This window comes from Mycteria americana, chromosome 6 (assembly GCF_035582795.1).
Source record: "Mycteria americana isolate JAX WOST 10 ecotype Jacksonville Zoo and Gardens chromosome 6, USCA_MyAme_1.0, whole genome shotgun sequence".
In the NCBI taxonomy this organism is placed as follows: Eukaryota; Metazoa; Chordata; class Aves; order Ciconiiformes; family Ciconiidae; genus Mycteria; species Mycteria americana.
In genome coordinates, this window is record NC_134370.1 from 15,730,851 (window position 1) to 15,746,524 (window position 15,674).

General features: G+C 48.4%; 1 protein-coding gene across 1 annotated transcript; it reads left to right on the forward strand.

Annotated features, from left to right (window-relative positions):
• Window positions 1–402: 402 nt before the first annotated feature.
• On the forward strand, window positions 403–14,116 carry C6H10orf95 (chromosome 6 C10orf95 homolog). Its single transcript, XM_075504065.1, has 2 exons — window positions 403–672; window positions 12,548–14,116. The coding sequence occupies exon 2, from the start codon at window positions 12,611–12,613 to the stop codon at window positions 13,283–13,285; it is 675 nt and encodes a 224-aa protein (XP_075360180.1). The 5' UTR covers window positions 403–672; window positions 12,548–12,610; the 3' UTR covers window positions 13,286–14,116.
• The last annotated feature ends 1,558 nt before the right edge of the window (window positions 14,117–15,674 follow it).

Below are 15,674 nucleotides of genomic sequence, written 5' to 3' on the forward strand. Positions count from 1 at the left end.
GGGCCCCTGCCACCAATGCCAACGGGGCAGTGAGAGGCGCGGTGGCCCCAGGCCTCATCCCCCGGGGTGCCCTCCACTGGGCAGGCTGCCCTGGGGCCTGCCGCCCCTCTCCCCAGCACCGTGGGGCTGGAGCAGAAATGGGGCTGGGAAGCACGAGATGCCTCCTGATGTCTTTGCACCTTAAACACTTCAAACCGCTCCAAGGGAGCCTTGAAAGAGCATTGTGCCAAGCTGCAAAATGACAAAGTGGAAGCGAAACAAACCTGGGAAACGCTGAAGTTGCGAATGTGGCTGCTCGGGCACGTAGCCTTCCCCATAATCCATCAAACGCCCCACTTGCATTTGGTCATAGTCATCAGCCACTTACACTTACCTCTCAAGATTCAGTTTACTTTACATTGTCCCAAATATTTCAGAAATGAGAGACTGTTGTTGTCCTTCGTTATTTAAGATCTCCCTTTGGCGCTTTCTCTTGAAGAAGCAACTCCCGCATTCGGCGTACACATCACCTTCCGCCTCTCACCGCAACGGTTGCTCCCATCCAACTATTCACAAATTTCACCAGGGAAAATTGAGTTGAAAGACTAATTGCTGCGTTCAGAAAAGTATCATTGCATCCTATTACTTCCCAACGTCTTTGTGTATTAGACTTACTAGCGGCTTCCTAAACAGGTAATTCTTATAAATTCATAGAAGGCAGGCAATTAATTGCAGTCAACAGGTTTTGTAATTAAAGAGTGATTTGTAGGTATTTAGCTTCAGCTATTGAGATCACCTGCAGCAGAGCAAGGCATTAAGCATCCTTAAGGAGCTGCTCTGCTGCAGCAGTTGTGCTGAGCAATGATGAGCTGCCCTTGCAGACCAAGACGCCCTTTTTAAACCTGTGTGGGACTCTATCTGTGAAGACCCACAACAGTGCAGGTGCTTGTGATAAGGTAGTGCTGATGGGAGCCATTTGTATGGCTTCTTACTTAATTACAACCTACTGAAAGAGCAGTGAGTACAAATACCAGCTTAGTTGTCTGTAGCTGAGTGTAAACAACAACCAAAAAAGTGTGGGAGGGGAAAACAAAGAAAAAGTAAGGTTCAGTTTCAAAGCACTCTCTGGTGGGCTCTTCTCTCTGTTCTTGAATTCTCTTATTCAATCTGTTATTTTAAAAGTTACTGTTCTTCTTTGAGTGCTATTAACAGTGTTTTGCGGCTTTGCGGAAGAACCTGAAGTTTTGGTGAGTGGTTTTTTTTATGCTGGTTTTTTTAAATTTAAATATTTTTATTTTATAGGGTTTTTTTATGCTGGCTTCATACACTGACTTTAGCTGTTCCTTTACCTGTGTCCTCTATTCTTGCTATGTCCAAGTTTTTGTGTTCAAGGTCTATTTTTTTCTGTAAGGCTTCACGCTAGCTAAGACACATACCTTGTATTAGCTTTAGTAGCCTTGTCTATAGGCAGCTAGGCTTAAAGTTTCCTGTCTGAGCATGTAATGTAACTGCTGAAGGAATGAGCTTCCTGTTGCTTTCCTTAGCTACAAGGTCATGTTCAGACAGGTTTTGAAGCCCTAGTTACTACAGGAAAGCTTCTGCAAGGTGTGATGTGGTATCTTAGTGCATCGCCTGGCTCTGTGTGTGTCATTGATGTGCGTCAGTGAAAAGAAACCATAGAAAGCAAGCTGCTTTCTTAAGATCAGGTTGTGTATCCTACTGTTTCTTGCTCCTCAGTTAACTGAAGGCATCATCTTGGCTGGTTTTTCTCAGTATGTGAGTACACGCACACCAAACAAATGTAGGTCTCTGCTTTCTGTACTTATGACTAAAGACTTGTCTATGTTGCAATGTTTTACCAGTTACAACAGCAAAACAGTACTAGGGCTAGCTTAAATGTTTGCAGTAGTGGTATACAACTGAGGTGTTCTGCACTTTGCTTGACTTTTTGAAAACGTAAATGCTTAAATTCTTCTAGAGGTGATGCCTCTTTCACCCCAGCACATCTGCTTTTTTACCTAGCAGATGTAAGTCCACATATAGCAGCATAACTTAGTTAGGGCATTGATTCATGCCAGCACTCTAGCCTGTAACTTTCCTAGCATCTTCTGCTTATGAAAGATACTAATGTAAATTGTTATTGTTGTGTGGTGGTAGGCTTTAAATGCTTTAGTTTGGAAAAAATTACATAGAAGGGCTTCTCTGAGGGATTGTGTTCTTGGAAACACAAGATTGTCTTTTGATTCCCATTAAAAAAATCAATAATGTTACTTGTAAGCTATGTTCTGTATTGTCTAAAGACCATAACAGAAGGTAGTTAGATTTAAAAAAAAAAAAAACAACTTATTACAGTCATAGATCAGCAGATGCTGCAGCTGTTTGCCTTGGGGGATGCAATAAGAGCAATATTCCCATGGGTAATTCTAGCTCAGATGTTTGAGCTTAAGCTAGAAATACAGTGTGTGTTACAACAGAAGGCATTTTTATACATTAAAGGGATGATACGTAATACAACCCCAAAGTCTGGATAATCAGTTTCCTGCCCTGTCCCACCTTTTGGGCTGTTGATCCCATGGGAAAATCCAGTACAAGTGCATAAGAAGTTATGCCTTCCTTGCTTCTAAACATACATCCTAGATGCAGGATGCACAGGAATAGCATCCAAGTGTATTTAAAACAGAAGTAGTTAAAATGCAAATGGTTTGCTGTGACATTGGACACTAGTGTGTGTCAACAGTTAGAAGAAACCCACTGTGAACATGAAGCCCCTCTGGAGAACCAGGCTGTGTAACCAGCTAAGGCCTTTGCAGGATGCCAGGAAACTCTCCCAAAAAACACTTCAAGGGCAAAGACTTGTAATCAAGCAGCTGAGAGAGCAGGATGCTGTGAAAGCACAAAAACAGTGTGCAAAACATCTTGCTCTGCTATGCAAACTGTCTGCATGCAAGATAAGAAAGTGCCTGTAGGTAACTGGAGCTAGGCAGAGGAATCAAGGCTGAAGTAGAATGATTTGTCTTGGACTGCGTAAAGTAAACAATATATAACCAGCAGGAACCAGATAATTACAGGAGTGTCTGAAGCAACTCCTGCAGGGTAGATAGAACCTTGCAAGGCCACCCATACCATATCAAGAATACCATGTAAGGCTGAGATTGCCTAGGTAAGGATATCGGAAATGCCAGACTTGGTTACGGATGTAGCAAAACTGAGACCAATGGGAAGAAGTAATTAGGGGTGGATTGTCTGTTTGGGAGGAGACTGGCTGGAGGAAGGGAGGCATGAGCATGGCAAAAAAAGTGAATCCTGAAATGAGAGAGAGGGAATAAGATTAAAAAAATGAAGGAAGGGCGGGATGCTGGGAAGCTGACCACAGGAGTGCAGACATCTACAGCTGGTAGTGAAGCCTGAGGACCCAAACCCACTGGGATGCTGGAGTGATGCTCCTTGGACAACCTGCTGGACTCTCCATCAGGTCTATGTTGGAAAGACTTGGTGTGGGAGAGCAGAGCAAAGAGGGGTAGACTTGCACCCTAGTACTAAGTGGTGTGGGAGGGAAGGGTGATACACCTGTAACTTGACGGCAGTCATGTTGTTCATAAAACTTGATTAGTAGCTTCATAGTTGTGTGCAAAATGATATAAATAACCATGAGGTACTAGTGGTGTGTTAATGAGGTTATTGATCATTCAGTTGACCTGTTGGTGTGATTGATTGATGAAAGTTAGTCTCTTGAGTTGGTTGTCTCAAGACTGCAATCTGAAGAGGGACAGCTGGGCAGAAGAAGTGGCAGCTGGGGGCTCATCCAGGATCTCCCAATTTGGAACTTTGAGCTAACTGATACTGAGGTCTTCTGTTTGAAGAAGAGTGTGTGTGGATGGAGGTGATGGATATCAGATGATCTCTTGAGTGAGAGGAGGAGGGGGTCTGTTTGTGCAGGCTGTGTTTGAACATGGAGGGGATCTTGGGACTGTGAACACTATAAACTGCAAATTAAAATATGCTCGATTAAAGAAGAGTAGTGTCTAGATAGAGAGCTGTCTCTAGGAAAGCGTTTAGAAAAAGGTGGCAGCTTTTGGTAGGGCAGACTGGGATACTGAGACATTGGGCAGAGGGATTTGAACCTCAGGTGAGGGAGACCTGATGCAAAGGGTGGCTGCAGTAGTTACTAGGAAGATGAGACTGGTGGTGGTGGGAACTTCAGTAACACAAGTTATGCCATGGGAAAAGGAGGACATGTTGAGAAAGGAGAAAGCTTGGAGGAAAAAGAGGCGTGATGCATGTGCGTGTCCAAAATCTAGACTTTGGTGCAACAAACATCTCCACCCAGGGAGAGGCTGGAGGGGTGACGGTGTCAGGATCACCTTGACAGCAGGCAGGGGTGGTTTCCAGAGCCCTGCCTGCTGATGCAGTGACCCTGTGGTAACACTCACCGTGTTTTATTCTTGGCAGTGCAGCTGTTTCAGACCTGCTGTGTTATCCAGCAGCTGCAGTGAGAGTAGGAGGAGTGGCTGCTCCAAACCTCTCTGTCAGCAGTGAGTTGCGTTTTGACTGCTATTTGAGCAGAGTTATGCAAGGGGGGTGGTTTTTAGATCATCGGAGTCAAGTAAAGACTTGCTCTGCGATGACTAGGGCTTTTCCTGGTGTTTTGGCCTCATACAGAGTCTGGGCTTTGCACAGACCTCAGAAATAAATGCCAAGACTCGTACTAGATTTCAGTGCTTTCTGGGAATGCTGCTTTGAATAGCTGAAACGGATCTACTCCCTCTTCAAAGGGCCTGTGTAAGGGGTGACTGACTGTAATACGCATTAACTGCTATTTCCGCAGTTACCAGTGCCAGCTGGAGCATTGGCTCGCCCTTCGTCTTTTCTTTGTGGTGCACTAGTAATATCAGAGTTCAGAGGGAGCAGGGTGAGGACTGGGGTCTTCTGGCTTCAGAATGAAATCCTCCCCCTTGTTTGAACTTAAGGGATTGTTCATGGTGCAAGAGCTGGGAGCAGTTCTGAGCCCACCTTTTGGAGGGGAGCATCAAGTGCAGTAGGTTTTGCATGAATGTCCTCTCAGCAGGGTGGCAGCTTGCTCCCCTCTGGAGAGGGAGTTGGTGTGTCTGAGGTCCTTGAGGCTGTCCATCCCAAAAGGAGCTCTGGTATCAGCTGTGCTTGTGGTATCTTTTCAGTTGGCTTGGGCAGCTGTAAGAATTTGGACAGTGAAGTAATTCCTGATGGAAAGGTCCCTCCTGTGGTGTGGGGGGAGGCTGGGTCAGATCTCCAGCATTGCTAGGGGAGTTCCTTGGACTGGGTGAGTGGTGTGGGGAGGGGAAGGGGATGAGGCTGCTTGCAGAACTTCATCTGTTGCCAGTTGTGCCATTCAATGTGCCAGAGGAGCAAACTTGTATCTTCCTGGCTGAAGAGCTCTGCGTTTTTGCACTCTAGAAAGCCTACAGGCAGATGCCCTGCTGCTCAGGGCTGTTCCAGGCTCCTCAGCTGTGCTCACAAGGCTAAATCTTTGTTAGACAGGTTCAGAGATGAGTGGGTGAAGGAATTGGTCCGCTCTGAAAACCTGGGCTGCTCATCCTGCTGCCAAAGTGAGGGTGTTGCCCCTCAGCCACTGCTCCTGCCATGCCCTGCACCCCAGGGGCAAGCAGGAGGGTGCACAGCCATCTCCATCTGTCTGCTGCCCTGTGCTGCGGCTTTCTTTATCTCACCAAAATAGCTTCTTTTAGCACAACTGTACAAAACTGTCTGGATTGGGGGGTTTCTCCTGTTTCTACTAATAACAGTCACACTTTTATCTCTCTCAAACCCTTTTCACCTTGCAGCTTTACTGCTCTTTGAGGAGTCATTAAGCTTCCATTCAAAGTACCTGCTCCTCTCTGCAAAGAAAGCCCTTTTCTTTCTTGTGGGCTGTTTTCAAGCTGCTTTCACTATCAGTTATCTTCCTTTACATGTTACCACTAGACAGCACAAGGGAGCATGGCAAATAGCCTCCCCCCTTTTCTGAGAAGCAGAGGCTTGTGTGTTCTCCTGCCTCACCAAACTTTCTGTCTAGAAGTATCTAAGGGAGGATCGGTGTAAGGAACCACTGGTGCGTAATAGCTGCCCAGCTCCCGGTACGCCGTGCCAGCTCTGCCTGCAGGAAGCAGGTTATTGCTATGTGCACTGTGGCTTTACAGAAAATGAATTGCATGCAGAAATCTGTGACCATGGTGGCACTTGGGGCTCAAGTCTGAAGCAGACCGCTCCTCCTGAGCTGGCCCGCTGTGCTGCCTGAGCGTGGGAGCTGGCTGCTGTCCTCGTCCAGGCTGGGCTCTGTGCCACCGGAGGGGCCACGGGGGTGCAGTGTATGCGCAGGAGTGGGGCAGAAATGGCCCCACTTCATCTCAGCCCACCACATAGCATCTTTCTCCCTTTCTAGATGCTATGAGAGCTTGTCTCTTTCAAGAAGTCAACCCTTCCCTCAGGCTGTGCTGGGCTCTGCCCGGCAAAGGGGAGGCAAGACCTGTTCCCTGCAGCCCTGGTTTGTACTGCTGTTAATCGGCTACTGCCTTGTGGCACCTTGTTGTACTAGGCATGATGTAGTAACCTTTGGTGGAAGTATTAACACTCCTTGGAATGCTTGCTGGGACAGTGTGGGTTTTCCTTTCTCTTGGAGAGTGCAGCAAAAACCTGTGGTGCTGTTTCACCTTATTGGGAGGGGGCAGGGGAATGCATGTGTGTGCAAAATCCAAAAGTGCTTCCACAGTTAAGCAGCGCTGGTGTGCGTATCTGCTCCCCTAGATAAAAATTAAGGCCTGAAAGGACTCGGCTTGTAACGAGCTACTGCACTTTCCTTGAATTCCTGTGTTGCTGCCAGGCTCATCTGGCTGAGTGAGAGCATCCCCTTTAAGAAGGCAGCCAAGTGCCTCTGTCCTAAGGATCACTACTGGTGGCAGAGGATCAAAGCTATTGTGTTGTGCCACATGGCTTTCTGTGCCGCTCTCCTACCTCCCCAAGAAGTACTTGAGAGTCTTCTCCTCGGTGAGTTTCTTTTAAAAGACCTCGAATGGAGCATGATCTTATATTGGCAATAGGGGGGATGGAAGTGACAAGGAAAAATAAGAAACCTCTTTGTTGTGATCTTCTCCCATACACTATCTCCAGCTACTAGGATGCTGGATAAGTGTTTGGGACTCTGACACCAGAGCTGTGGAAGACAAACCTTAGCTCGATAAGTACATTTGGTTTTAACCTCTCGCTTCCAGGGCAGTCCTTGAAGTTTTGGTTTTTTCCAAGGGAGGCCTCTGCCAAAGCTTTGTCAGAGGGCAACAATTTTGCAGAGTCTGCTCAAAATGGGGAGACTAACTGGAAATAACTCATGACTTCTTCATCCCCTTGGTTAGGGGAAAATGTTGCTTTTGCTGTATTCATCCCTGTACCCTTGGGAGTTGCTACAGAGCAATGGCAACAGATCTGTGGGTTTTGTGGGATGGGGAGAAGAACAGGGCAGGAAGAAAGCCAGAAAGAAGAGTCTGAAAGTTTGTGTGCTGGAACAGTGGAGAGGAAAAGGTAGCTAGGTGGGATCATAAAATGGTTTGGGTTGGAAGGGACCTTAAAGATCATCTAGTTCCACCCCATTCTCTTTGTTTGGGAGCTGATCACAGGGCAATGGCATGAGGAAAGAATAGTCTTGGTTGACCCTTAGAGTAAAATAGATGGCCATGTCCTCTCCTGTGGGCCAAATGTCTCTACAGTTGTATTGGCTTTCAGTATGTTCCCCAAGGAAGCACCTAAACCTGTTCAAACTGCCAGCCTGATCTGGGGACCAAGCTAACTTTGGTTGCTGCTTCAGGTGGACGAAAGACTTGGTGACACTCATTGAACTGTCTGTCTTGGTGAAAACAATTTCTCCAGACATGCAAGATACTTGTATGGTTTCACACGTTGGGTACTGTGGCACACCTTGTATGTTGGTCTGTGCTCATGCTACTGTCAGGCTCACTTGGATTTCTCTCCTAGAGACTGTGCAGTCTGGCATGGATTTCAATATTTACATCTTCATCTGTTTTCTGCAGCTCACAGTGGTTTTTGTGTTCCACGACTACTTAAACAGAAAGCTCCCTAAATTCAAAGCTAGCTTGGGTGATAGTAAAGCTCTACTGTCCTGAGGCATGTCCAGCAAAACCATGGTCTTCTGTAATGCTAGGAAGTAATTTCTGCTGCTTTAGATACTAGAAAAGCCCTACCAGCCTTGGGTGTTTCTGTATTAACTAGTGATGGATTCATCACCTGTAGTAACTGTGTAATAGAGCGGTGAAACAAAATCTTCTCTGTACTTGAGCTATCAAGTGTACTCTCTGGCTTTGTATTGCAAACATTGCTTGATTGCTCCATAGCAACTCTGTCTGGGTCAGCTGGTGCTGAAGCATGTTTTGCTCGGCAGATCAAGTATTTTGGGAGCTGTGGTGTCAGTCTCCTCAACCTGCAGCAAGATGTGTGCAGGGGGAGAGGCCCTGCTGGATGGCTGGGCAGTGGGGGGGGTGGGGTGGGGGGGTGTTGCTGGAGTCAGCTCTGGCAAGCCTGGGAAGAGTCTGAAGTATTGTGTTCTTACCAAGCAGAGATGACAACCTCATTTCATTTGGCCTTCTTGGGAGTTTCCTCTCTTTTTTTTTTTTGTGTCTGGCTTCTCATTCAGCTCCAGCCAAGTGGGGTTGAACCCTTTTCCAGCAAGGTCAAAATTGCTGGAAAGGCTTGAAGGGGGAGGCTGCCTTGTCTCTCCCTGTGGCCTTTCTTACTGGGTTGGTCCCTTGTTGCTCCCTGCTGGCAAACACAGCTCCTGGTGCCCTGGGTGGGGAGGCTTGGCTCCTGGGCACAGACAGCATGGTGCCTGCCCATCCACCCTTTCAGTCTGTGCCACCAAGGAGCTGGTGTATATTGATGGCTGTTAGTGACCCTTGGGACCAAGGAGGCATTTAGCAGAGCTCAGCTTCAGCTTTAAGGACTATTTTGCCCTTTCCTGCTCAGGACATCCAGGTGCCAGGCAACAGATGTGGTGATTTTTCCCAAGGCATAGCAGAACTTGAAATTGGAGCAAGGGAAGAAAGTGGATGGTAGCCTGGAGAGAAAGATCAGCCAGGATCCCCTCTCCCATTCTGGTCCTACATCCAACAGCCTCTAGCTCCTGAAGAGCAGGGAAGAGAGCTGGAGGCTGTTTAGATGTTCACTTCCAAAGCCAGGGCAGCCTTTGGCTGCTGGCACTGGAGAAATGAGGGAAGTAGGAGCAGGTAAAGAGGAAGGGGAGAGGAGACTGAGTGGAGGTTGGACCCTCTCCTCACGGGGTACCACTAGGTAATGTTGGCATTTGGGGGTTGGTTTTTTTTAAGCATCTGGCTTTTGATGCCTTCTGATTATCAGGTGGCCTAACAAAAGATCACCCTCCTGGCAAATCCTGTTTTCCCTGAAGCACTGCCTGCTCTCACCTCCCAGTGATGGTGGGACAGGGTCAGGCAAGCTGGTACTGGCTCTCTAAGCCCTCTCTCTTCCTGTACACATGGATTTGTCACACCCTAGCTCAGCCCTGCAGAGTCTAGCAGGGCTTTGCTCTAGCTGTGGTCTCCCAAAATCTGCCTCTGGAAGCTGGAGCAGCCTGAAGGTCTATATGAACAGGCACTGGTGTAATGGTGGGGTAAGCCATGTTGTCAGCCCCTGGGAGCACAAAGCTGCTGCTCTGGAGGGGCAGGGCAGGAGCCTTGTGCCTCCTGCATACCAAAACGTTACTGCAGCACACCTAATGATTCAGAGCAGTGCTGTGCCCTGCAAGCCAGGAGCTGGGATTCGGGCCCTTGTGCTTGCAAAGGCAAGCCTGTGTTGGGGCAGTCCTGAGACCTCTGGTGCTCAGGCACAGGGGGAGAGCTCTGCATTGGGGAGCAGGCAGGGACAGGGCAGTGCCAGGCAGCTGTGCGGTGGAGCCCAGGAAAAGCAAAGCCAGCCAGAGCCCCAGCCACTGAGCCAAGGCTTGCCCTGACGGGTTTGCGGACTTCCTCTGGAGCTGTGAAGTATTGTCTATGCTGTGTGGGCTGTCAACACCCTCCTCCCGGGTGATCTGCTTCCAGGGAAATGTCTTCACTTCTGTGGTTGGGCATGTGACGCTGCTGCCCTGAAGCACTCCCAGCCCTGCTTAATCCTCATCTCATTCCCCCTCTCATCTCCTCAGTTTGCTTCCTCTTGCAGGCCATCCTGCCTGGCTGAGCCACCAGCTTGTTCCCCTTATCATTTTCAAGTGCAAAATCAAAGCAATTAATAGCTCTGGGATGCCTCAGTGCTAAGACCTGAGTGGTTTAGATGGCCTGTTACCCCATTCTCTTCCAGCTACTGGGAAGGCCCAGGAGCACTGATGCTGCCAGCCAAAATGCAGGGTGCTGTAGCGGATGTTAGATGGACCACTTGTAGTTTTTTGAGCAAGAGCTGGTCATCAACTAGCTGAGATAACAGCTTCCCCAGGGCTGTCCCAAACTGGCATGAAGCAGCACACTGTGATCCAGCAGGAGGGGTAAGCTGGACTTGCTTTGTTTTGCTCGATGGATGCAATACCTATGTGGTCTCTCTGCAGATGAGATCTATGGAAGTGATACTGTGGATCTCAGTAGGGATGCAGGGTTGAACTGGATTAAAAGAGGCACTGAGACTGGTTTTTAAGAGACCATTTATTTCATTTACCCACCTCATACTGCTATTGACATACAATACCCCTCTGGATTTTTGTGGTGGTTCTGAGTAAGCTAGGCAGGCAATGTGTTTGGGAACCAGCTAATAGTCTAATTTCAATAAAGGTCTAACAATGTGTGCTCAAAGAGGGTGCAGTGGAGCACCTTGCTGCAGGAGGCTCAGCTCTAAACCTCTTCAGAGTGGTTAGGAAAACTCAGGAATAAACGTTTAGGAGCCCTCAAGCACAGAGGGGCACCTAGCCCTGCCCTTGCCTGGTGAGTGCCTGAGCTATGCTCTGTAAGCTGGGCTACATGCAGGAAACATCAGGGTGCCTGCTCTCCTCCTCCCCCACACCTGCTAATGAGCTGGGGAGACCTCAGTGAAAGCTGTTTTCAGCTTGCTTTATTTTGCTTGAAGTTGTTTGAGCCTTTCTTCGTAAGTGCTTTAATGAAATAGGTTGAACTTTTTTTTCTTCTTTCATTCTTTCTTCTTTCTTTCCTCCTATGTGGGGAGGTGATGGCTATGATGGGCTTTGCCTCTAGGCTGCAGCTCTTGTTTAAGGGTACTCCCTGGTCTTGTCTGAATACTCTAGTGCTGTTCCCATGCGCAGCGGATAGACTTCTAGCTTTGCACCCATGGCAAAAGCAGGCTTGAGCTAGTGCAGATTATGCACCTCAAGGGACAGGAACGACTTGTGCTGGTTGAAAAAAGAAAAACCTCCATTGTGTAGTACTCAGTACTGCTTGTGGCAGGCAGGTCCTTGGGGGGCTGCCAAATTTCCTGTTAGGCTGGAGGAAAGCACTGGACTAAGGGATGAGTTTCATCTTGGTCAACGCCCCTGTGAGAGGCAACTCTGTAGTTAAGGCTGAAGCAAAAAGAGCCTACAGGATCTGAACTCCGGGGGGGGGGGGGGTGGGTGGAACAAACCTTGCTGCCTTTAGTTCTGTGCATGGTCTTTTCCTGTCTCTGGTAGCAAGCTTTTTTAAAAACCCCATGCTATGTACAGCTTCCCTTCCTGCCCTTGGGGAGAGGACAATGAGTCATGGGAGGACATTTCTTAATGCCCTGGAGGATGCTTGGATTGTCTGGTGAGGGCAGGCTATGAACAAATTCGCTACGAACAAATTCAGCTGTGGGTCAGAGTTGCTCAAGGTGAATGCACACTTAAATGTGAATGTTAACTAGTGAGACCAAAACGAGATGTCTTTTCCTCTAACAGGTTCTCATGTAATGTAGATACACCTGGATTTTGCTCTAGAAACAAATAGTAGGCACAGCTCTGGTTTGCTTATCAGAATAGAAGCAGGGCTGTGGGAGGATGGGGGGAGAGTCAAGGACAGTTGAAGATGTGGGGGTTTTTGTTTTGTTTTTTTTTTTTTTTTAAGACCTCCTTGTCTGGACAGGATGGCAGCTGAAACGATTGCAGCCAGGCTGGGCTGTGTCCTCTTTCCTCTCTTTGCCTGCTTTCTTTATTTTTGGACTTCTTTCATTTGTGCTTGCCTTCCCCATTTTTATGCCTGCTCAAGGGTCTCTAGCTTCTTGCAGTCTGTCTTGCTGCCTCCCAGCAGTACAAAACCATGTCACGAGGATGTGAGGCCATCTCTTCTGCCCTCAGTGGTTTTTATGCCAGCTTGTTCCCATCCTTGTAACTCCAAGATGTTGGTGGGTTAAATGATGAGTCTTGCTGAGTAGTTAACAGGCAGTGGCTGGCAATGCGGCTCTGCTTGCTTGTTCTTGGTACGTTACGGCCCCTGCAAGCTGCAGATGCAGGGAGCTTCTTTTATTAATTGGTTGGTATGCTTACAGTGCTAGGCATATCTCCTTATTCAGCCTGGTTCTGGAATGTATATAACCAATGTAAATGGTTTCTCTTCCCATCCTGTCCTCACAGGTTTTGAGACTCAGCAACCACTCTGGAGAAATGTCCCTTGTGTAAAACCCCAGTTCTTGTACCATGTACCAGTCTGGCTTTGTGCCGTGGGAGTATTACCCAACCATGATCCCACCTTCTGGCTACACCTACCCACCGCTGCGGACTGGGAGAGCAGAAGACATGACCAGCTCTGTGATGTTCCCTCCCATCCACATGCACAACTTCTACAGCCGACCCATCACTTTTGTGGTGGACCGAAATGGCTACCCTGACTATGCAGGAGGTCAGGTGGAGTATCATCATCTCTACAGTGCCTCCAATCCCTACTTCCGTCCGTACTACACCTGGCACTTCCCTCCTGTGGTCCCCATCCCTCTCTACAATCCCTATGCAAACTACAATCCCTATGTCAGCTACCAGAGGTCAGATCAGTATCGAGACACGTGGCCAGAAGGCTTCACAATGAGAGGGGAGCTTCAATGGGGGAAGCTCGGAAGGGTGTTTGGACCAAGGAAAGACCTCCCAGAATTTGTGAAGGATGATCTCCGGAGGGTTTATGGCACCTACCCACGGACCAATGTCTCCATAACCTATCGGAAAGGGGAGTTCTTGGTCAAGGGAGACCCCAGTGTAGGAGAGCAGGAATATGCAGTGGAAAAAAAAGTCATCCAGCGGGCTGTGACCCCCAGTGCCAGCGAGGCAGATGATAGCAGTGAGGACCGGAACCGTAAGAAGAAAAAGAAACTGAGACGTTGACATAGTCAGTCACTTGATGGACAGATGCTCCAGTGCCCTTGTGGGAGCCAGCTGGCAGCTGTTCTTGGTGCAGCTGGCAAGTAGCACAAGCAATGGATGCCACCACTCCTGTTGGCTTTTAACTGCTCCCCATCCTCCACAAGCTTATGGCAGCTTTACCCTGTTTGATGCACAATGCCCATCCTGTGAAGAAACCACGTGGCACTTGACTGTCTGTCGGATCAGCTCTTTGGTCCTGGTTTTGAAATGAATGTTTGCTTTCCACTGGTTTGGTTGAGTGGTCACAGTCAGGTGGGGGGATTTCCAGACAGCAGCCCTTGATTAGAAGATGGGCCTCTTCCTACCCTGTCCAAGGGAAGGTCCTGGAAGCTGGCTCCCTTCCTGGCACTTAGTTAAGGAGATCAAAGCAGGATTTCCTCCAGGCTGGGGGCAGTGTAGGTCCCAGAGGAGAGAGGCGTTCTTGAACACTGTAAAGAGCAGTTGTCTGCATATCTTGTCACTGCTGGTTATGACCATACCATTGTGCTTAATCACCACGTGATGCCTGTACACAGTGCTTCCCTACACGCTGGTGGAAGATCCTGGTGTCCCCATCCTCTTACCACCTAGTAACCTGGTGCTCAGTTCTTCTGGTCACATGTCCTTGTTGAAATCGCTGCTTGAGGCCCTGCTCTGGGTCTGACTTGGCTCTAGTTGGAGGTGCTCCAGCAAGGTTACTGCAGTTGTGTGAATCGCAGCACTTCCACAGCTTGGTCTCTTGGAAGGGTGGACTTTGGAGAGTTGTGCTGGAAACCTGGAGGGTTGTGAGGGGCTGGGTCTGACTTGCTTGCAAAATTCAGTACCTTTTAAATGATTATAAATAATAATAAAAAAACCCAAATGCAAATGCTTATATTTTTGGCTTTTTAGCTACCTGACAGCAGTCTCTCCTGTGAACAACTTACAACCTGATCTGCACCTTTTTGCAAAGTTTGGGATGACTTCTGACTTGTTGCTCTTGCCCAGCTGTGGTGGGTTATTCTGCTAGCTCTGCTTAGCAGCATCCTGCCTTGCCCCAGTTTGTTGCCCCACAGCTTCCTCTTTGGGGACCAGAAGGGACTTTCTGACCATGCAGGAGAAAAAGGGGACCTGCTCTGTCCCCCTGTAGCCTCCCCCTGACATGCCACATGGGAGAAAGGCCTTCTAATGCAGGAGGGAACAGGGTGCTCCCCATCTGCATAGCAAAGGAGAGAGCCTGTGAGGGTGAACTTGGAGGCCCTTGGTGGCTCTGAATTGCTATAAAGTCAAAGCAAGTGGATTTTTTTTTTAATTAATGCAACAACTTTTGTTTGTTTAAGCAATTGCCAGAATGTTTCAGCAACTATCTGGATTTCCCCTTCCCTAATCAGCTTCTTGGAAATGGGTTAACTCTGCTGCCAGATAAACCTGCAAGAGGGCTGAGCTAGAAAAACTGCTGCAGAAACCTCAGACCAAGCTGATGCTCCTTGGCTGTGTCGCAAGCGGTGGCCGTGGGACTTACTGGTGTGTGCCAGAAAAGGCCTCCACTAATGACTGGTAGCCCTTGGTTATCCAATGTAGGAAAAATGTGGCAATTCCTGTCTTTTTGTACTTTTTGGCTAAGCAGGGCATCCTGCACAGGTAGAGATGTGCAGTTAGATGTCTGCTGTCCTGGTCTGCAGCAGCCTTGCTGCAGCACTGGCATTGAGCTCCCTGTCCTTCCAGCAGCAGCTGCTCCTGTGGGCAGTGGCTTAAGCAGTGAACCCAAAGTTTGTGGATTGGATCCTTATGCGGGCAGTACAGCACTCCGATGGGGTGCTGGAAGGAGTTTCTTCCCCATCCCCTATGGCTGGCGCAGGGTACAGCTGGGCTGTCAGAGCTGGAGCTGGATGCTGCCTGCAGTGGGAAGGGTGTTGGGAAGGAGCTGGTTTAGGTGAGATCCTGGAGCAGGCGCTAATCAGCTCTTCTAGGCAAGGTGAATGTGGTTTGCTCTATGGTGATGATTAGATACTACCTAAATTATCAGGACTAAATGCCACTCCTCCAGCCAATAAATTCCTGGTGGCATCTTTGTACCACGTTATAGTGGAAAAGGTCCCCAAAATTCAAGGTGGGCAGCCGAGGTCTCCCAGAGGTATAAGATGGATGGGTGGAAAGAGAGCCCCTTGCCTCCACAAAAACTTTCTCTAAATACCTGTCCCTGCTGGGGACATCTCCAGGGCCAGCAAGGAGGGAGTGGGCACAACCTTTAACTTACCTAGCCTGTCCTGTTTATCTTCTCCAAAGTTTTGTTTGGTTTTACTGCCCAGACTCTGAAGAGGAGATTGCTGGGCACACCCAGGCTGTTGTTCTGATGATGTGTATTTTTAGCAGAGGTTTACAATCACATGCA

Excerpts from the sequence above, each read along its gene's own strand:
- C6H10orf95 (XM_075504065.1), top strand. The coding sequence starts at position 12,611 with ATGTACCAGTCTGGCTTTGTGCCGTGGGAGTATTACCCAACCATGATC.